The sequence below is a fragment of the Cyprinodon tularosa genome, unplaced genomic scaffold, assembly GCF_016077235.1.
Source record: "Cyprinodon tularosa strain WSP-4 unplaced genomic scaffold, ASM1607723v1 ctg30, whole genome shotgun sequence".
NCBI classification, from domain to species: domain Eukaryota; kingdom Metazoa; phylum Chordata; class Actinopteri; order Cyprinodontiformes; family Cyprinodontidae; genus Cyprinodon; species Cyprinodon tularosa.
The window spans coordinates 130,598-154,199 of NW_024039008.1; the positions used below are offsets into that span (position 1 = coordinate 130,598).

At 36.5% G+C, this 23,602-nt stretch overlaps 1 protein-coding gene across 1 annotated transcript in view; it reads left to right on the top strand.

Annotated features, from left to right (window-relative positions):
- The first annotated feature begins 1,510 nt into the window (after positions 1-1,510).
- LOC119787765 (BMP/retinoic acid-inducible neural-specific protein 3-like) overlaps positions 1,511-23,602 on the top strand; it is a 65,896-nt gene continuing 43,804 nt past the window's right edge. Inside the window, exons 1-2 of the mRNA XM_038291802.1 lie at positions 1,511-2,141; positions 2,345-2,652. Coding sequence (XP_038147730.1) covers positions 2,399-2,652 — 254 coding nt within the window. The 5' untranslated portion in view covers positions 1,511-2,141; positions 2,345-2,398. The remainder of the gene's footprint in view (positions 2,142-2,344; positions 2,653-23,602) is intronic.

Consider the following 23,602-nt stretch of genomic DNA (forward strand, 5'->3'; position numbering starts at 1 on the left):
AAAATAAAACTCCTCTCCAGTATTTTTAAATCCAAAGCCCTGCTGGAAAAGTTATGTTCAAACAGAGTTGATTCCGCCTTTGTGATATTTGGATACTAGGGCTTTAAAAGAGCACAGGACCATTCCTGATTGCAGTTCACAGCTCAGCTGCTATGACCTGCACATTTTGCACACCTTCCTAGAGCCTTAATGAGCAGTTTTCTGTGACATTGTCTTTGATCTCTCTCCCTCTTTGCACTTGGTTTATATCCACACAGGCCAGACAGACAGCCTTATGTTGCATCAATTGGCAATCAATTCTCCAGCCCTGCCCGTCTCTGCCTGAAAAAAGAAATAAGCGACGACACTTAGTACACACTCCGGTCTTCATATAAGAAATCACATTCTTTTCTTATGCACTGGCACTCTCAAACAGATGAATGATTTCAAAATTGTAAATAGAAGGGTTTACTTCCCATCTTCTCATATGGATTTTGGTCCTCAATAAGCCACTGCACACATTTCATTTAAAAATTTGAGACAAAATTGAAATTAGGCAAATAAATAATAGGTTTTTTGTTTGGAGACTAAAAAACTGATCAAGTGCAGGTGCAATGTAAAAACAGGGAGGAAAAAAATTCCCTTTATTCAGAAAGAACACGATATACCACAAACTGTCTGTTCCTATTAGGAAGTTGTCCTTCACAAGTCCTCATTGCTGCAAGGCAGGGTCAGAGGAAAAAGGCACCCAATCCCTGGACATGATGATGAAACCATGACAAATCAACTCATTCTTTCACTTCAGATTTTGCAAGTCTCTGCGCCATGGGATTTCAGCCTCTCTTTGAGAATAGGAGCTGGAGAATCTGGAGACTCAATAGTGTTCATTTTCTCTAATCCAATCCCTGTATAAAACCTCCCTTTGAACGTCTGCGGAGAAGCTGAAAGGCACCACATATTCTTCCCTCAGTTCGTCCGCTCTCTGATCCAAGCTCGGTGTCCGACGCACAGGCGCTCGAATAGAGCAGATCTAATTAAGTTTGCTGATGGTGAAAGTGATGATTACTGTGGAGCACACAGAGAGGAGGGAGGACCAGGGCAAAAAAAAAGATAACGAGTATGTAGGGTGGGGTGTGTGGGGGATGTACTGTGGTCATCCTTTCTGATTCTTCTCGTGAAATGAAGCTTATCGCCTTTATTAATGACGTTATAACTTCCGCCGGATTCATATATGAGATAACATAAGATTTTACAACCAGCACTTTATAGACTCCTCTTTTCACTGTTTAATAAATCATTTTTTTTTTACTACAATAACCAAATCTTTCCTTGTATCTACACCATTTTAAAATAGGTTTTCAATTCAGGGCTTGAAGTATAAAGTATGTGAAATGTTCAAATTTGCTTTTCTCATTTTCGTTTTAATCCAGGTAGACGCACATATATTTCCCTCCTGTATCCTGTTAGTATTAATACCGAGTGCAGGTGTTCTCCATCCTTTCTAAAACCAAGCGCCCACTCTCACTATCAACTGACCATCCAGTCTGCCACCTTTCACCATCCACTGAACGCCTCCTACTCTCACTTCCTCCGGTTGCGTCCTAGCCAACCGGGAGTATTCTAGCCGCTGGAATACATTAAATTGCATGTTGTAGGAGGGAGGAAGAGCGCGCCCTGAATGCCATTCACACATCCCACTAGCTGGGGAGCGCAGTCACCGTCAGGATCGTCAGCAGCTCTAAGTGCGCTCTGCGTGCGCCCTGAGCGCACTGGCAATATGAGTTAGAGGACGGCTGCTTGCCACACGTCGGTGGACTCTGCTTGGCGTTAAAATAAGTAGTTCACGCGGAAAAAGATGAGTGTCTACAGATGCGCTGCGACTCACTTGGAGAATACTTAGAGAAACCTTCCTGCTGAGCATCTTCGGAGTTCTCCGCTGGAAAAAAAACAACAAAAAAACCCCGCTTTTTCTTTAAGCAAGGGGTGATTTAATCATCTGTTCCGTTCACGTTGCACACTCCTTTTGCGCGCAGCCTCTCTAAAAACACCTCCGATGCCCTTCGTTGTAGTCGCTAAACCGACCAGAACTTTGCCGTCCTATGACTGGATTTTATGGATATTTTTTTCCGACCTGTCACGGACCCAAATACTTGCCCAATAAGGTAAGGGCACAATAATTAAAATATAAAAAGTGATTCTAGATGTGGATTATAGTTCCAGTTGAAATCGGTTATTTGCCAAGTATTTATTTTTGTAGCCTCTGTATCCTAAGCAAAATTCCAATTATACACCTAATTATTTACTACCTTTCTGCTACCTCTACTACTTGTAATCTCTTATTTCCGTCCTTTCATACTTCACACAGGACTTATTAGGATTGCAAGAAGAATGAAGAGTCACCGGGGCCGGGGGAAGCACCATGAGTGGCCCGTGCACCGCCACTAGATTGACGGCCCTCATGTTTTTATGGAAGTGGTTGACATTAAGCCTGCTCGTGAGCTGGGTGTCAGTGGGGGCCAGTGCCGCGGACTCCACCGGCGCTGGTTTCAGCGGCTCAAATGGACCCCTGGGCTGGCTGCTCTCCGAGAAGGGTCCCTTTCACAACTCACATGGGTTTGTTGATTTCACAGAGCGCTACCAGCAAGGATTCACCACCAAATACAAAATATACAGGTGAGAAGGCGAGTAATATGAACTATAATTATTTAAAAGAAAAAAATTAAACTGTGAAATCTAATTCTGAAGTCAGGAAGGAACAAATATATAAAGGGACTGCAGTTGCTTTGGCTCATTTTTGCAGCTTTGCCCTAGGAAGAAAAAAAAAGGTATGTTCAAAAAATCAGGCTAGAAATCACATAAGACTTTCCTTTTCACCACAAAGGATGCAGATTTAGTAGGTGGCAAACAGAGGGATGAGGGACTGAGAAGATTACCCCGTGGAGTTTTGCATACAAATGACAGCTCTGCGTGCATTCTGCACAGATCTAAGCTTCTTTTGGTGTGCTTATGCACCTCCTCTTTTTTAGTAGGTAGCAGATACATGGATGGAGTATGATACAAACTCTAAATGGTGCATATCAGTGGAAACTCAAAGTGGAGATACCACAGGAGGGCATGAGCAAAGCAGTGGGATGTTACAGATATCTGACTGAGCCTGTTGATGTGTGACAGTGGGTAGATCAAGTGGCTTTAGAAGTGTGTGGTGGTTATGTGTGAAGACACAGTGGGGTGTAGTTTGAAAGCTTTATTCCTTGTATTAGGGCATTTTTTGGTTTAGACCAGAGCAAGGGTAAGCACAAAACATAGCTTATTCAAGTGTTAACATAGAAGATATGAAATATTATACAGTTAACTATTTTGATTAAGTAAATTATGCTAAACAGTTTTCAAAAATAGTGCATTTTATACATAAAATATCAAATGTAGATTAATGTAATGGGCATAAAAAATAGATACTTTACAATCTTAGGCCTTGCCTAACCTCTGTTATTATTTTACTGTAAAGGATAGTTTATGGCTTATGGCTTTGTCTTTATGTATAATATTAAAACTACCCCCGAAACACCAGATGTCATTTAGACATTGGTTTTTAGGCTAAATGCGATCAGTCCGTCAACGTATTGATTTAGTCCAGAAATAATTGTTGAAATTGGGCTGTGTTTTTTCAGTCTGATTATGTCTGCCTTTAGTCCAAATATAGATGTTAAAAAGATGTTACAAACCTAGTTTTCAACGCTTGAAATGATCTGAAAATTACAGCTTTTAACTTTGACTTTTCAACCAAATATAGACCATGTTTGGACGTAACCCTTTTCAACCAAATTTGCTCATTGGGGGCTTTTTTTTCCTTGGTTGATGCTATTTGGTGATTAGCAGTTCAGATATTTGAAAAAAAATATTATTCTAATGAATAAATAATGGAAAACTAACAACACCCACTATTGTTGGTTTATAACCACATGAAATAACAGTATTATCCTTTGGTCCTTTTTTATATGTACGTTTCATATAATCAGGTCAGGGTTAAGGACTATGATTATCTTGAAATCTTTTCTTCTTGTAGGAATTTGAATTTCTACCGCTTTTGAAAAACCTCCACAACAGTTTCTCTTTTGCATGCTTTAGGTATTAGAAAAGAAATGGAAACCAGAGATCACGGTGCAGAGAAAACCTGAAAATTAGTATTGCACAGTAAAAAGCCTTGACTGTGTAAATGTTCTTATACTTCTGCTTGTTTAAATAATGTTATAACAATGGTTTTGTTTCCTTCATGTAAAGAAACAAAGACATAACAAGCATTTTTAACATCAACACTAAAACTCTGAGTGATTAAGTCCTTTTAGGCTGGTTGTTCAATAAATATCTGTTTCAGCGAGTGTGACCTACACATACTGCTTACGGCAAAAACCAAAAAATGTGTTGGCGTTTGCATATTTATTTTTGGGGGGGGAGGGGAGTGCTAAAACATTTAATTAAGAAATCACTATACCATTGCAATTATTTTTTCGTGTATGTGTGTCCGATCAATGGTAACAAATTCCTCTGACCACATGAAACTTCGCTCCCTGCAAAATGCTTGTCATTTAGAGTTAGCCCAAACCACATGATTGTTTTTTTATTATACTACAGTTTCAGTGTGTCATTTACCCACAACCAATTTTCATCAGTGGTTGCTGTGCTGGTTGATTGAGCGTTACTTACTTGGTATACTGAGAGTGTTTGTACTTGTGGCTGGAAATGCAAGGTAAGTCTTTTGATGATCTGTGATGAGGGTGTCGGCCACTGTACAGTAGGAGGACCACTGCCAACTGAACAGAGGTTTGACTGACACTGGCATTTAGCAGCTGACAGGGCAACAATGCCATGAAAAGAAAGGGAATGTTGCTCCGTTTGCTTCCCTACATCCATCATTTCCTCCCTTCTTCCGTCTCTGTGGGTGTCCTCTTTTAATTTTTTTGAATAACTTAATAGCTTGTTTACTTCTCACTACATTCTTATTTTAAACCTTTTTATAGACATGAAAGCTGACACATATTAACATATATTAGTTAAATTGATGCACAAGAGTAACTGATTTACATAACAGAATTTATTCTGGTTTGGAAAGCCAAGCTTAAAACCTTCCTAAATATGCTGTATTGCTTTTATTGATCTCCACCTTTAACACAATTATCTATCAGAAAACATTCAAGGACGTTGATAAATAAACGGAGAACATTTTCTTTATTATTGGTGTATTGAAGCAAAATACTCAAGATTTTAGGTAGAAAAGGCAATGTTGGAAAACTAATTTATTTTGCTCTGGGCCTGTACAGGACAGCAATTGCTAGTGCTGTTGCCTTACAGCAAGAAGGCCTTGGCTTAGAATTCCAACAAGGAGTAAAGCATAGGGTGAATTTTCTCCTGCCACTGTCCAATAGTCTGTATTTTAGGTTGACTGGCTGAGCTAAATTGCCATTGGGTGTGCATGCTTTTCCTGTGGGCCTCTGTGTTGTGCTGTGATAGTCTGTCTTGGGTGTACGCTGCATCCTGGCCAATGTGACAAATGGAGATGGACAAGAATCCTACTCTGATCCTGCAAGGTCTTAACTGGTTGTAGCAGGAAGACAAATGGTATTGATCTTCACTAATATTGTGCGTATACATTTTTCAAGCAAAGTTAATTTCATGGCTATACAGTTAAACTTCTGAATCTAAACCTGACTTTATTTAGAACTTCAGAGCATATGAAATATTCTGAATTGAGATGCATATTTTATCTGTTAGAACAGTACTGAGAACAGTACTGACACATACAAAGCATCAATCAGAAAAAAAAAAAAGATTTTTAACCCAGGTTAAAAGAAGGTTGATTAAATAAATAAATAAAAACAAGGCTGTCATTGGTGGACGCATTGTATATACTGTATATATATCCCATGCACCTTTTTATTCCTTAGTAACTGATGTAACGAGTACATTTCTCCACCGTGAAAATAAAGTCCTTCAATCAATTAACAGAAAATAAACAATAAATTCTAGCCTCTTCTCCATTATTTCCATGTCTTTTCGCATTTTCTCTCTCTGTTTTCCTCCACTCCTTTCTTCTCCCACCTTTCATCTTTCGCCAAATGATTTCAAACCAATTTTTCTCTGCCACTCATAAATATTCTCCAGAGCTGTGTTGGCCTTTAGAGTCAGGCGGCAGGGAAGTTGTAGTTGTACTCGAGTGTTATAGAGAGAACTAGAGGAGTGGGGAGAGTATATCCCCACCTGCTGATCAGTTATTTTATCAGAAGAGTCCCAAGAAAGTTATTATCGTATTAATAAAATTTTTCAAACAAATTCTAGATCTTCTAGGGCTTGTACTCAGGGGAGGAATGATGACATTTTGACTTTTACATTAACACTTGGTCGTTTTGCGGCATAGCATTAAGTGCAGATTTAAAAAGCTTGCAAATTTTTGGCTTTCAGTTGCAGCCTGCAATATAAAACAATACAAATCTAATTGGAGGATTGTTTTTTTTTTTTATTAATTATTCTTTTGAAGGTCTGATTAGGTTAAATATTGGTTCATGTAGATAGATAATTTAGTTTAATCATGGAAAAAAAAAGTGTAGACACACTTATCAGTCTTTCTTTCTCTGGGATTGCAAAAAAATCCACCTGAATGTCAAGGATAATAGGTTTAAAAAAAAAAAAAATTCTTCCATTCTTCTTTTTCTCTGAACTGCAAGTTACAATCCTCTACACTGCTTTGTCACTTTTATTTTCTATTAAAAGCCGCCGACAGGCTCTAGGTATTCTTGTCAAGCAGAAGCATGTTGCTACATTGTATAAAACAAATAAAAAACAATATCCCAACATTTAAAGCCGTTCTTGCAAATTTCTAATTGATCATATTTTCTGTATTGACAGACACATTAGGCTGAACTGGATACATTTTCTTGAACCTGAAGTTAATTGAACAGAAAACTAGGCGTTTAGCAAAAGAAAGATGTGTTTGATTTAATAATATAGAAGCTTATGAAATCATCTCCGCTCGTGGGAAGTTCTTGTCCTATAATATTTTGGGTGCACTGAAGCCATATCGGGACAAAGTAGCATATTAGTCATAATGTCAGCACCTCCTTTCTTCTTTTTCATGCGCCATAACTTTTACATCACGCCTCATCTCCTTTGTTTTCTCCTTTCGTCTTCCCTGTTAGCCCACTGGCGTTCACATTGACTTCATTTGATGTAAGGAGACGTCTCTTGTAATTATGGTCTGATTAGTGTTTCAATTATATACAGGCATGTTTGTGGAGAGGTTGGGCTGCCGAGGCATGATTTCAGAACACCTGTCATTTTGCGTTGCCTGGTGTACTTTATCTATCTTGTGTTTATTACTTTGTCATTGAATTGTGAATGCTTTCGATGAGAAAGCACATTTAAAACAGATTACAAATGACCAAACAGCTGCAATGAAAAAGCAATGAAGAGAACAGAGAGGAGAGAGGTATACTGGAGAGAAGCGATTAAGGAAGGCAATACCATAATGCACTGCAATGCAGCTTAAAAAAACATTTACAGTATAGATCCGCATGAATTCATATTTCATATTTAGGCTTGAAAGATAAAATATTAGTCTTAAATTATGTGTAATCAACATAACGCATGATACTTTGTACATTTACATGTTTAATTTTGCTGTGTTATATGAGATACTTATGCTGAAAGCTTTAACACAACTCTTAAAAGTACCTTATAAAGACTGGGGAGTGCATCACAAGACATTTTTGTACTTGGTGCAGCAACACTGTAAAGACCCTTTTGGCTGCTATCTCAGAGACTAGTCACAATAATGCTATAACAACTACTGTGTAGTAAACGGTCTTTATTTAACACAGTTGGCATTTTAAATGAAGTTAAAATACATCTCAAGGTAAACAGCTTTGCGTCTAATCTAAAAGACTGAACACGCTTACATTTGCCTGTGACAATAATGAATACGGAGACTTACTTAATGCATATCAAATAAATGTGTCAACATTGATTTTATGAATTAATTAGTTACATTAGACTAAAAGTTTCTAAAGCTGCATTTTCTCACTTCTGTCATTTGTCAAGCACACATAAAAGTGCTAAAACATGTAATCGAATTAATCATGATTAATTGATTGTTAAACTAATTGCCAACTAATTATGAATTGAATAATCATCAGCTGGAGTACCCTCTAGAATATTCTGTTTGCTAGTGCAACCCACAGAGGAGCAGGTAAGCTAAAACTGTGAAAAAATAAATAAATAATACATTAAGCTCTAAAGATAAAACAGCATTTTTTCTGTAAAATATGCTCTATATGCCAAACTCCACAATGAACATTTCTGAATATTTTAGTTATTTTACATGCACAGTATATTTAAAATGTGCAATAAATATTTATTTTTAATTGGTTCATACACTTGTTTATTGACAAATTTTAATTGAACAAGAGTATGTTTTTGAATTCATTGACTAATCAAAAACTTAAACATGCGATAGAAAAATTCCAAAAATAACTGATTGCTGCAGCCCTATTTATTTTATTTACCTTTTGTTTGTCAAAAACATACAAAGTAGTGCAAATTGTAAAGTGAAAAGAAAATGACACATTTAAATTTTTCTTTCTGTTCAGACAGAAATCTGGAAAAGGTTTGGGCACATTTGTATTTAATCTGTCAAAGTTTAGGCATTGTAGAACAGTTTTCAATCAGAGTACAGCTGACTGTCTTTTGGGGTGTGCCTCTACCAGCCTTCCAGCTATAATCTAGGAACCAATGTTAAATCAATAACAGCAAACTGCTAACATTGCTAATGTTACACCCACATGAACGCACATACACAAGTCAACTTCTAATGCAAGAAAAAAAAGGAAACATTTGTTTGAATGAGCTCTATTTAAATTTATTTTTTCTCCAAAATACAATTAAACATGTATTTAAGGACAATTTTAGAAGGACCGTATTTATAAAATACCAGGTTATTACTCTTTTAAGCAATGGTATGTCTTTCTCTAATGAGAGGATATTCCCTTTGATGTTTAATGTAATAATAGTTAGATTCCAATATATGGGCTGAGATTCTCCGAGATAATCCATCTTTGTCCCTAATCCAAAAACATCACTGTTTAATTTATTTATAATTCTAACTTATCATTTGGAATAAATATTATTTTGTGTCCTGTGTGCTTGTGCCTTAACTTGTAATAGACTGCCGATCATTCCAAGGTGTACACTCCTCTCTCCCAATGATGATGCCTATCTCTGCTGGAGATCGAAATCAGCTCTCCTATCTCCCTGCACGAAAAAAGCAGTTACAAACAATTGATTGATTCATGGATGTTTCACATGTGATAAAGCTTCATTTTGGAACAACAAACAGTGTGTCAAAATCCTATGATCCATTTAAATGCTACCCAGCATGACATATTCAATGGAGAGGCTGTCTAGTGCTACTAAAGCTAAAGTCGATGTGGCATTTGTTGTGCTTTCAGTCTGTTGCAACTGATTTGGTGCAGCTCCAGTTGACAAGAGGTTCAATAACACACTGTCAACTGACTTATTGTTATAAAGCAATTATTTAGAGTCCAGTTTCAAAATTGGCAGCAGTGAAAATGCCAGTGTCTCTGGATATTCCAGCTTCCTGTCAGACGAAAAGTATGTATGTTAAGGTAATTACACATTCTACACTGACAGTAAGGAGTCTGCATGACTGACTGTCTTGTCATCTAAGGTTAACTCCACCCATGTGGTATTTCTGCAAAAGACAATGGGATAAAAAAAAAGGACAACAAATTAAAGTATATAATCCTTCTGTCACATCAACACTTCATTGTGTGGAGCAATTTTTTTTTCTTCAAAATATCACCAAGTGACCCAGTAATGTAGTTCTTCCGTTTGACCTTTGTTCTTGAACTGTTGACTGAAATTCCAGCTCTTCTTCTGGCGAGATAAAATAGCCCGAGGCTTATAGGATTGAACAAACCAAATCAGATATACAGAAATGCATTAGGAATTGATGTTAAAATTATTGGTAGTATAACGAAATATTTATTTTCAAAAGATTGTAAAATAAACACACTTTAAATATGTATTTTAAAACACTTCATGTTGCATGCATATGGTATTCATGGGGTTTATAAAATAAGTAATCTTGCATGTCTAATGAAAAAATAAAATAAAACAGCATAGCTTTTTTTATATTCTTTATGTATGCATTGATCCCTGCCTGGCCTTTTTATTCCAATAACAATTGAAAAGTTGTTTTTTCATAATTTTCTTGTAGGTTTGAGCTGTCTTTAGGAAAAGCCAGACAAGATTGTTTTCTCTAGATCACCAGCAGCAATGGCAATGAGAGGGAATTCACTCCATGCAGAGCTTATGGTATCTGACAAGAGGGTGACAAGGGAGTTATCGGGGTCAGAGTTCTATGGAAGAAGCTTTTATGAAAGATAGATTCACTGTAAATGAACACTAGAATGAGATTCCAGAGTTACACAGGTCTGCGAGGGATGATGGTATCTATTTATTTCTATCATTTTTTTGTTTTATTGTTACCTTTTTCCATTTCCTAGATTTTTCCTTATTTAAAATCTGATAGAATTAGAGAAGATATGATCTGCACATTCAGAAATTATTAGGCCAGCAGTGCTGCATTTTGGAAATTATTTTCCAAAGCACATTCGCTGGGAGTCAGGCAGCCAAAAGGCAAATAAAGTAACACAAAAGAAAACCAAAAGTCCTTATGTGTTGTTCATGAAGTGAAGTTTTACAGTGGTTCCAGTGAAAGTGGCACCTAAGTGGCTCTACTGGGCTGTTGTGGCTGATCGCAGCAATGCTTGGCTTTCAGAGTGTGTCACCGCATGGGCCGGTCTGTAGTCAGTCTTAATTTCACAGGAGTAATCAGACATTGTAATTAGTATTATTAATTAGTGTAACCAAATTACAACTTTTGTCATGTAATTGAGCTTGATGAATTTAAATGTAGTATTTTCAGCTTCAAAGATTGCTGCACAAATGTGAAGATTTGCAAACCAGTTTGGTTCCACCCATTAAATATAGAAAAATGCATGTTCTATTAATAGTTTGAGTTGCTGTAAATAAGAAAAAAAAAAAGTGATTTTAAGTTTGAACCTGGAGAAATAGAGATATTTACTGAAAGGAAACAAAAAATGATGATAGTAAATAACATTTATAGGCCGAGTCATAGTATTTATTAGCGCTATGAACAAATGTAAAAATAAAATAAAATAGGCAATTGAATTTCTGATTTGGAATATAGCCTTGCAAATGATATATATATATTTGCATTTTCATATCCTCCACCCTTGAATATCCATATTTTGGTCTAAAGTATATGATCTGTATATTGATGAATGAAACATGCAAAAAATTACTTGCATGAATTGCAAATGCAAATTACTTTGCACCTTCTATGGAAATTTGCTTGGTGTATATGGACACATTTGCAGTTGTTTTAAGACATGCAAACCGGAAAAATAAGTGGGGAAAATTGGCTTATTGCTCCTTTGAGCAAAAAATCTGGATAATCTGAGCTTTATAGTTGAGGGTCAGGTTCAGGCAATCTCTTTACAAGAAAGTGACAAACTGCTTAAAAAAGGGATGCAACATTTTTATGTAAAAAAAAGAAAAATGGGTTTTTAATTAATTTGAATGAATGAATAGCTTTATTTATGACTATTTGAATCTATGATTACAGTTCACAATAGCAGATTTTAATTCAAGGATAAACTATTACCCTGCACATAACAGCAAACTGTTAAACAAAATGGTTTATTAAGTTATCAGTTTGCCTCTCTCTCAAATTCTGCCTCAGAATTTGCAGGTTACAATGTTTTAATCATGTATCATTCAAGAAGAAAGAGGTTCCTAACAGAATTGTTTTGTTTTTTGTTTGCTTGAAATAAACTTGTCAGAGCTTGAGGGTAAAACCCATCATTTCTGAAAGCAAACATCTCTTGCCTGTTGGTTATAGAAACAAACATGAAGTCTTGAAAAGAGGGATTCATGCATAAGTCTGTATGCATACTGTACATGTGCCATCATGAATATTATCTTTCAAGCATCTCATGTTTTATGAAAATGATCAGTCTGTTGTAAACAGCATTATGACAAATCACAGAATGAAAGAAACGGAGATAATCTTGCTGCTTTAAACGAGCACTTGTTTTGAAAAATCTGTGATATTAATGCAACCTACGAATTCAACATGACTATCCTAAATGGCTCACATAAAAAGAACATCTGTTTTTCTTCTTAGAAAAACTCAAAAGATAGTTTTTTAAGGTGTACTGGCAAAAACAAGCCAGTTGTATTTGTCGTTTGAAAATGTCAATCTGCAATAATTCATTAGTAAAGAGAAAAGTGAGGATCTTTTCTTTTCTTCAAAAAAAATATTTCTGAATGTACGCAGGGAAAACAAAGCATAACTTAAATGTATGAAACTGGTTTCCTGCTAAACACAAAAACTTATGGAAATGAAATTGAAGGACAAATGTGAGAATTTTGAATCAAGTAACTGCAGAGTACAAAAAAATGAATTCTTAGAACTAATATTTCATGTTTAAGTATTTCTAACTCACTGAAAGCAAGACTATTATTGGCTCAAATATAATTTGCCCATGAACAAATCTTTCATTTCATCCAAAAGAAAATATTTGAATATTAACTCCAATCTTTGGTTTGTGGCCTTTCAGTTTTTCAAGCACACCAACCATGAATTTTGTTCTCCTGACAAATGACCACTTCTATATATCATATAGTAGTGACGCAGTGGTAAAAAATAAAAAGTATGATCAAAATAATGCACTTCTAAAGCAGTCTCCTCTCCTTCCATCTTCCTCTACCTGTCACTGTCATGATTTGATCACATCGAGCTTGTACATTGTGTTATGTTTAAATTCCTGTATGAATCCACTGAGGGTGCTGTTCATGAATGGAGGTAGGATGGAGTGGGAGATGAAAAGATTTTGAGTTCTCTCTTACATTAATGCAAGTGCTGCTGCAGTCGGCTAGATGAAGAAAGAGCTGAGCCAAAGACAAAGCTCCTGATTTATTGGTCTGCTTTCATTCAATTGTTCACCTATGATTCTCAGATATGGACCAGCTGACCGCAATTCAATCTTTGAAAGGACTCGTTGAACATTTCAGCAATTATGTTATTGAGAGCTCTAACTCGGCAGGTATAGTGGTTGTCCTTCAGCTCAAATGCCAGCAATTTGTTCAACAAGTTAAAGAGCCTTTGGGAAAAGCAGTGAACCCAAACGTTGTTCCTGACATTCTAATTAGTGCCTAATTGCAGGGTAGAAGCTCTGACTGTGCAGACTTTAATGCATATTGTGCAGAATGTATATGAGTTAGTAGCTCAGTGGATAAGCGAATAATGTAGAACTTCTTTTAATACCGTTTTACTTCACCAAACTTTGTTTTATTGTATTATTGTATTTGAAGCAAAGAAACCTAAACCTTCCAGAGATAAAAACGTTTAATTTCCTGTCATTTGATCCCAACCTAGAAGCGACTGAACCCGTTTGTTCAGTCCTAGTGTTAAGGCCTGAACACACAGGTTGCATGCGACTTTTTAATCTCTGATCCGATTTTTTTCCATGTCACACCGACTGCGTATAGAACGGCTCCAACTGCGCAGAGTGGGCATATCTGTGCAGATTTTTTTTTTATTTTGTCTCTGTGTCACACAAATTAAAACAATTTCCCAAATTTGACTTGGACAGATTCTGAAAAGTTATAAAAAAAAAAATTGTAATCAGCATTATATAAAGCAAAGCCCCACTTAACGAGTCTGTTCAGCATCTCAAACCAGAAAAGATAAAGAATGTTAAAAGCCCTATATTAAACACACAATGAGATCTACGTCTAAAGAAAAGAAAAACGCAGCAATAAATGCTGTGGGACGGTTTATATGAGGAAGTGGAGGTGATTCTCAGAGAGATCTGTGAAGTTTATCGAAGTTTTTTCATTGTTCTTTTCATAAAAGAGAGAAATACCGTGCTTACCTGCTCTGTCTGCCTCTCGTCATTTTGTTTTTTCTTGTGAGGCTCAGAGAGGATCACTCTTTTACTATATCCGTTTTTTTCTCCTCCTAAAGTAATGTTTTTTTCAAGGAGATTGATAAACTGCGTTTTCTGTCCATGGTTGTTTTTGCGAGTGTGAAAGAGGATAATTACTTTATCAGTTTTCTGTCCTCCTGAAATCCCATTGAATATTCTTTTTTAATATTTCATTAATTCTTTTTGCCCAAGTCTGTCCCGCTTACTATATACACAATGTGCAACTCCAAAACTGACTCCTTCCCGGTGCGATTAACAGATTTCTTTTTATATTTTCAACCAAAGCCGATGTGTTTTACTTTGTAACTGCGTCTCTTTTATTGTCAGATCCATGAAATTTCTGCTGAATTTCTGTGTAGTCCGACTAAAATAGACCTCTGACTGAGATAGACCCGAGCCCCTTGCAGAAAATTGTGTTGGGTGTGATCATCCCCATTGACTTTCAATGAGCGCTGTAACTATCCGATCCATGCCGGAAGCACAATCCGTTCTATGCATGCGTTAATAGATATATCCGGGTGTCCATAAATAACGCAAATAATAATTATGGTACTAAAACTACTTATTTCTATCCTTTACTCACTAAAGAATACTAATACACATCTATAAAAAATGTTTTAAGACTTTTGTGAGACAATGTTTATGCTTTTTACATTTTATTCGTTTAACTGCTTATCTGACGTCATCATCAGACATGCTCAGAGCAGTCCTGGAAAATATGATTAAACCATGTTTATCTACATTATAGTTGTTTCTTTCTTTATATTATGCACTATATAGCATAACGTTAAAACGAAACGAAAACATAAAACTCAAAAGACTAGATTTATGTTTAAATCCAAAGCCGAAAAAGTTACCGACCGGAAGTAGCTTAGGGTCCTATTTCCGGTGCAGGTCGGGAAGATACGAGTGATAAAACAGAAAGAATTTTAAGGCATCTTTTTAGTCAGGAATTACATCATTAACCTTTAACACATTATTTTAGTATGCTTACTGTTTTTGGGGAGGGAAAACGTCATTTAGGTATTTTAAAAAAAATAAAATCGAGGACTACGTGGATGTATATCTGGATGCGCATGCACAAATGAGCTGATGCCGCATGCGCAGAACGAAACGTGCTTCTGGGACGGATTGGGTAGTGACAAGCGCAGCGACGATTTTCTGTCAGATCGGATGCAAAATTGTATTCAATGTGTTCTGGCCTTTATACTGAAGACGAAAACACACTAAAGGTTAGCCATGCCTCACTAGAATCCTCTATCTGTCGATTGCATAAGAAAGCAGAACGCAGAATAAATGCAGAAGGTGAGAGCAGGAAAGACAACAGAAGCTCCAGACACATGTTGTGCCTTATTTATAAACTTATGAAAGGATTTTAAGGATTTTTTTTTTTTTTTTTTACCAAAAGTGCACCTAATGCCAAGGAACAATCCTTTGTATTTGGTAGTGATCCAGATCATGTGGGAGCTTTAGCTATAGGTGTAAATCACAATATAGGGAACATTTTGCTGCTGGGTAGAGGTCTGCCCTCTCCGAGTGGTTTTCTAGTTCTTCAGTATATTTAGATTGTTGCATAACGTGTTGAAATTTGAAAGCTATTTGCTTTTGATCTCTTCTGGTCTGGCAATCAGGTGTTGCTGTCGGGATGGAATTACATTTTACTTTTCAAAGTAGGATTTGTTTTTTTCTCCTTTAGTTAATGAAATCATAGTTTTAAAATAGTTAAAGTTGTATTTACTCACATTTTATTTGTATGATATTCAAAAATATATTTTTATTATTTCGAAACATTAAAGTGTGCCAAAAAAACTATGAAGAGAGGAGATATTCGTAAAAAATGATATACTTTTCCCCAGCATCAATAAAATCCCCTCTGTCATCACCACAGTTATTTTCACTTAAATAAAAGAAATTTGCCATGTTGGACAGTGTTTACTGGAAGTTGATGGTTCAAAAGCTTTTGGGCCTTTGAGCATAACGTAAGGCTTTTATTCTCTGTTTGCATGTTTTGGTTTACCCTACGCATTCCAGTTTCTTTATGGTCAGCAAATATGTCTGCTTACTTAATTGGAATATATTGCTGTGCATGTGCAACATTGTTTGATTAATTTATTTTTGTCTTTTACAGTAATTTATGTCTGTATTGAGCCTGACTGATTAGCTCATTAGTGTTTGGATCACCACTTCTCAGTTGTCAAACGGAGAAAGGTAGTGGCTCCTCAATGCCAATCTACATACCTATAAAGTGCCCATGAATATTTTTGGGCAATTTAAATCTAATGGAATGGTATGCTATGGTATGATATATTAATATATTCTGAACCTATTAGGGGTGTAAATCACATCCATCATGGCGATTCGATTCAGTATCGATTTCCTGACCCAACGATTCGATTATTTTCGATACTTAAGAATACACCACGATTCGATTCGATTAATCGATTAATCGGTTAATTTTTTTTTAATTATTATTATTTTTTTTTTTTTTACACCTTACAGGCTAAACAAAGTTTCAAGTTTGAAATAAATCAATGAAAGCTGTAATATCGTTATGCATTTTCTTTAGAAACAACAGCAAATAACAGAAGTAGAAAAGTTGCATCAAAAAATACTGCAAAAATACTGCACAATATCAGTGTAATGAGTTCAATGCAATACCTCGGCTCCAAAGAAACTGTCCAACATATTTTTTTAGAATTTAATAAATATACTCAGGAAAGAGAGATGTTGTGTAGAGAGTTAGACAGGAATAAAAGTAAACTAGATATAAGGGAATTGTTTCAAAGGTCATCTGGGGATGTAGTTTTTGGTAGTATTTTTAATTTTCTAAGAAGAACGGGTATTTTAGGGAGAATATAATAGTTTGTCTGGTCCATACTCCATTCTGGAAAGTGGCGGTAATGCACCTATAAGTTGTTTGCCAACCGCCATTAAAAAAAAGAAGAAGAAGAAGGCTCCAGCGTGTTGACGTCACCGCCCCTTGAGAGACGCTCGCTGCTCCTCTCCCAGATTGTAGCTGACCGCAAACAGTGCACCAGACAGGAGGCCGGCTTGTTTTGTTTTTATGACCGAAATTGCGGAAAACAACTCGTGAAGTTTGACCCGCTAGAAGAGCGAGGTGCGCGAGAACGCTGGGAGCCTTTTTCCAGTTGAATCTCCGCTCTTTTTTCCCTCCGTCGTCGGACTAAACTCGCCCCCACTTCCTCACCGCCTCGGCCGTATCTAGACCCACAGCGTGTAGCTCAGACCACGCTTCAATATTGAGCATAATTTAAAAATGTCTGTGTGAAGCTTGCTGCAACAAACTGCTGTAAGAGTATAACCAGGAAACGCGGTAGAAGGGCAAAATAAGTTTAGCGGCACCGCAGGGAGGGAGGAGAGTTACGCCCAGGAGCAAATGGATAAAAATAGACCGGAGGGAAAAAAAAAAAACATTAATCGATTATCTTGCGGACGTGTCGATGCATCGGATCGTCGGCTTTTGGATCGATGCATCGATACAAAACGATTATTATTTACACCCCTAGAACCTATTACTGTAAAGTATCTATAGTGTGGTACTAAGCTTCTTTATAGGACCTCTCAGCAGGCTTTAACAATTTATCACAAATTAACGATCTGCAACTTGTTTGAAGTTGTTTTGATAAACTCCTAGTGGTAATCTGTAAAACATTCACAGCCAATGGCTCTTTCCTGCATCATTACACATTTAGCTTTCCTCAGTCATGATCTTGCATCCTTTTCCACTGTAGTTTGTCTCTGCGGTGGGTTGATGACTAAAAGAGGCAGACAGAGACATTATCCTTTTTTCTTCCATCTCAGCCTCTTTCTCATTTATTTCTCTCCTAAACTCTCTCTAGCCGAGAGACAATCATCAGTAGTTCATTTGAAAAGTTTGTAGCTGCTACCTTGAAAGTACCTTTCAGGAAATGAATGTTAGGATTTCCTTTTGATCTCAGTAAGAAGAAAAGCTCTTTGCATTTTTATTTTCCTAATGTTTTGCAAAGCGGGTTGTTTTTTTATGTTGTGATGAGTATCCAGCTATAAAATAGAACAAACTGTATTTATTTAGTTTAGCTTTTGTTCATTAGAAACCATTTTTGTACATAGTATCTATGAGTAATTCCCTGAATTACTTGGTCAGTAGTGTTCCAAGATTACTAAAGGTTTCACAGAGTTTTTCTTTTGACTGAATATTAGATTCTTACAATATGAGAAATTTATAGGTAAAGTTAATTATTTCTTAGCAATCCACAGGGCTAAGCCCGCTGACCAGTATTGTCAACAGATGTGGAAAGAAAAGTGCAACTTGCTTCCATGCTCTACGTCTACAGACAAGATTGTTTGCTGAGGCAGTTTATCTGGTGTATATTTTCAAAACTTTTTGAATTGTATTGAATTGCAATTCAAATAGTTTCGGAAATGTACAATTTGTAGGACTAATATTTTTTTCTAATGATTGATAAAGGTTAAGGACAGAGCTTAGGAAACATAAATTTAGCATGCAAAATTGGGTTCATTACTTGGATTTTATAAGCAAACTATAATTACACTCTAAGCTCTCCTTTGCATAAATACTGCATTTAAATTTGGGATGACAATGTGCTTTAAATTACTGTGTTACCCAAGTTCCAACCAGTAAGGGATTGCCCTTCTTACTCTCCAGAAAATCTATTTTACATCTTTCAAAGGGATGCTTCTATTGATTATCAAATCTCTAATTTAGTAGTAACAGTGTGTTATTCATTCTCACTGTGGAACAGTGGATCATATCTTTAAATAAACTTGGGTGCTTGCTGAAATACTCATGGGAATTTGATTCTGTATTTGGTTGTGGATCTGGCTATGGATTATAGAAATGTTTCTTGACATATTTGTGTAAGGTGGCGCAGAACTACAGGTTGCCAGGGATGCTTTAAAGGGCTATCAGTCCTTGTATGAACGAATCACAAATAATTAAGTTACTGCAATTACTGCAATTCTTCATAAGTGAGGGTGGAATTTAGTTGGAGATAGACAGTTGTGTTGAAGCTTCATCTGTACTAAGGTTGGTTCTGCTCTGATCTGTAGATCAGACAAATCTCAGTATAGACAAATCTCAAGCAAAAGCAAAGTAACTGCTCCATCTCCCACCCTCACCAGTATTGATTAGAAATGTGTTATGCCTGTAAAAACTTAGATCTGGAATAAAAGGAGTTTAGCTTCCTTATTTCTTTATTCCAGCGGAAACTCCAAGAACAAGGCTGCCATCGAACAAAAACAGTTGAGGTGCCTCTTGGATGAGACCCTGGATCATATGCTAATTGTAATAGTATGATAGTTACTGGTTTGTGGACACCTTGGGATCCCCTGTGTTGCATTGTGGGAAATCTGGGCATCCTACCTGGAACTGGTTAAAACACAATTATGGATAGCCAGAGAATGACGGACAGATGGCTGGATATTTTGATGGATATTTCTTTTATCCCTGAAATGGCTGTGAAAAAAAAGGTAAATCTTTTAAGTTTTTGCACAATTCCTCTGTTGCTTTCCATGATTTCCATCTTTCATAATAATGATTTTACATTCCAGTGTTTCATATCAAGATCATTGATGTAAACCTAATTGCTGAAAATTTACTGCACACCATCTGTGTGAAGCACTGAAGAAATGAGCAATGGAAGAAAGCCCTCTGATGATAATCAGCTCCCTGTTGGAGACAGTACATCAATTTGAATAGTCAAAACACCTGCAAAGATAAGTCAAGCTTTTTAGCTTTGCTTCTGCCTTTACTCTCAGTAACAGTTTAATATTTTTAAGTAAGGGAAAAAAGAGAATGTAATCTCATTTATGATTTTTAGCAATCAATGGGCACAGAACAATATACAACACTTTATATAGTCAATACAATTATTTAATTATCCTGCACAGTATAAAGATAAGAAATAGTTTTTATATATAAAGACACATACAAAAAAACTCCCTTGGGGTTGTTTTAAGAAATGCAAGCAAATATCTACTGTTGCCACATTCTGGACCTGCAGATACAGTATATTGTGAATTGATCCTTTATAAATACACTGGATTGAGTTCAAGCCAGTGCCCTATCATTGCTCATGTTTGAAATGAATACATACAAACATGCAGGTGATGTTTGAAACTTCTTTCTGGAATATTTTATGTTTTACAAAAAAGAAACAAAGATTATTATGATTTTTTTCCACTTACGTTTTTTTCAGCCTGTTCAGAAAAGTACGTTTGCTTCCTATACCCTCACAGCTTGCTTTTAAGAAACCTAAATTATGTTTAATTAGATCAATATTCGATGAAACTGGTGATCATTTGTTGATATAATATTTTGTGTAGACTAACAATTGTTGCCTATATTATAAATCTAATCAATAAATGAATGAATAAATGTAAATTTCAGACAAACCAGGTAAAAATCACAAATGTTACACATGCAAATATTACTTATAATTTTGACACATACACCTGCAAGAATCCCTTCTACATCTTCATTGTGCAATTATTACCCATGGCCCACACGACCAAAATCATTGCAAAATGATTTACAACGCCATCTATAGTGGCTAAGAGTACCCATTGATCTTCATCACCTCTTCTTTGATTTTATATCTTTTTATATCTCATGATTGAAAATTTATTTAAACCAATTCTGAGTTTCTTCCATACGTTTTACATGATTTATTGAAATGTGGATTATTTTCCTGTTTGTTCAAGCAACTCAGATTTTGAAATTTAGATTGTCCCTCTACTTATACACTCTCTCTCTTTGCTAAAAAGAAAAAATGTATGCTGTATGACTGCTGTTTATTTCTTGATTCACACCTTAATTGTGAGGTTTGAAATGCCGCCTAATCATATAATTTCAGCAAGGAGGAATGAAGAGTAGTCATTGTAAAAAGCCTTATGAATTATGCTGATGGGTCTTTCTGCTGCATGATAGCATCCATCCATCCATCCATCCATCCATCCATCCATCCATCCATCCATCCATCCATCCATCCATCCATCCATCCATCCATCCATCCATCATCCATCCATCCATCCATCCATCCATCCATCCATCCATCCATCCATCCATCCATCCATCCATCCATCCATCATCCATCCATCCATCCATCCATCCATCCATCCATCCATCCATCCATCCATCCATCCATCCATCCATCCATCCAGAAATTCAGTAAAATTTGGTAATGATCCAAATCATGTGCAAGTTTAATCTATATATGTAAATCACAGTATGGGGCAAAAGCTGCTGCTTGGTGGAGGTCTGCACTCTCTGAATGCTTTTCTAGTATGTTTCTGTGACTAGTTGAAATGAGCTGATTTATTTATTTTTTCAAAATGGAACCCATTGTTGTATTGCTTTAATATGAAAGCAAAGTGTTATTTCATCACTATGATAGTTGTCTAAACCAGTAATTATGTGTAATAACAAATGGGTCCACTCAAAACTTAAGAAACTGGTAGACTGGATTTGTATTATTTTTTTTTTTTTATCTCAGTCACTTATTTGATTTTCTTAGTCTTTTGAACACACTTTGGGTTAAGCTTTCATAGAACAAATGAACGAAAACACTCCCTTTTGTTCCCCTAGCAGATACTAAACTGAGCATAGCCTTCACAGTAGTGCTCAGATGCATGTTTTATCTGCATCAGTTGGGTATTCAGTGTGTTGATTCCCTGATTTGTTACATTGGGTACTGAGAAGAGCCCTAAGGCAGCTTGTGCTTAGTGATGGATCTGAGACAGCTGTGCTATGATGAACAGAAAGAAAGGTACAACTGCTCTTCTCTGATCAGAGCCCCTGTAAGTCTGGCATCTCTTCTATAACTCTTTTGTTATCTAGCTCTGCATTGGCTTTCTCAGAGGAGGGCTGTCAGTCACAAATCGAGGGTTGGGAGCTGACCACATTGACCTGGTTGTATGAGATGAATTTGCATGCGTATGTACTGTCAATCAGTATCTATCTGAAAGAAGCGAAAAATGAAATAAATATTTACTTTTCCTAAAATGCAGACCCTTTTTGACATTTGTGTTCATGCAGACAGTAAGGTGTACTGAAATGTACAAAAGTCTGTGGGTGTGTTCTATTGTGTGTACTTGTTTGTGTTACCTGCTTATGACCGTTTTTGGTATATTTAGTAACCGTCTGAGGACCAACAGGCCTTGATGGGACCAAAGGCTGATCCTAATGTGGTTGAGCCTCATTCTGAATGTGAGAGAGTCAGTTTGAAGGTATGATGTGTTAAGGTTAGGTTTAGGAACATACTGGTAGTGGATAGGTTTAGGGTAAATGTTAAGGTTAGGCATAAACGCAATAACTGAAATGTATGTAAGTCACTGTAAAATCCTATTATGGATAGAAATGCAAACTAGTGTGGGTGTTATTGTATGTGTGAGTGTGATGCTAAGCTGTGAAACCGTTCATAAATGTCCATCATAGTGAGCCAGTGTGCTGATCAGCTCAGCTTAGCACACTCAGCTCTGCATCTTTATCTTAGCACTGCTTCTCTCTTTAGCTGGCCCCAGTGGATGGACACAAACACTAATGGCTGCTCGTTAAAGAGAAACACCGACATGAAAAAGGCTTTAATGAGCTGTTTTCTGTTTGTAGTTTGCTTTGGGGGAGGCAATGCTATTGGTGGGGGATTGATTGGCAGCAGTCCCACACCCATGGGGGTTATCAAGTTCTGGGAAAGAGCCAATGTTTTCTGCTGCATTGCTGTTTGTATATGTCCGTATGTGTTCTGTTTTGTTTTATTTTTGTTTGGTTGTTTTTTGGGTGTTTTGGGGTTTTTCGGTGGAATTTGGAGAAGAAAGAGCCAAGTACAATTAAATGTTTCAATTTGTTTATTTGATGAAAATATTTTCAAGAGTATGCAGCTTACACACAAAAAACAGCTTGCTTTTATACATTCAGGGAATGCAGTTTGAGGACATGTAAAGGCTTTAGTCTAGAACAGATACTTTATGTTTTGAACCAATGAAAAGCAGGGGCCTTTATGATATCAACCAGAAATGGCAGGCTGAACCTAAACAAACATGGTTGCACAGAAGGACATACCTGCAGATTCAGTCTGTTTTCGCGGGACTAACCATCATTTTTATATCAAGCCTTTTAGCTTTTAGCTAGGAATATTTAATAGATTGTACATCTTGGTGTATCACATCTTTACGGCGGGTCCAGATGTATTCAGGTGATCCTCCCCCGGAAAATTTAGAAATTTAGTTACTGTAACTTTATTTCCTGCATTTTGAGGTGGAATGCATCTACCATTTTGTCTTTAATAAACATTGCTTTTCTCCTCATTATGGGGAGTATGTGTGCTTGACTAGAGGTAGACATGAAAACATTTTTAGGTACAATTTTATGTTTCATAGGTTAATCAAACAATCAGAAAGCGTAATGCTACATTCACACCACACTCGCTTTGAGCATTCAAAAAAGTGCCTACTGCTTAATTCTGATGCTTGCACACAGGTCAGAGATGCTCCTGAGGCGCATTAAGTAAAGTGTTTACAGA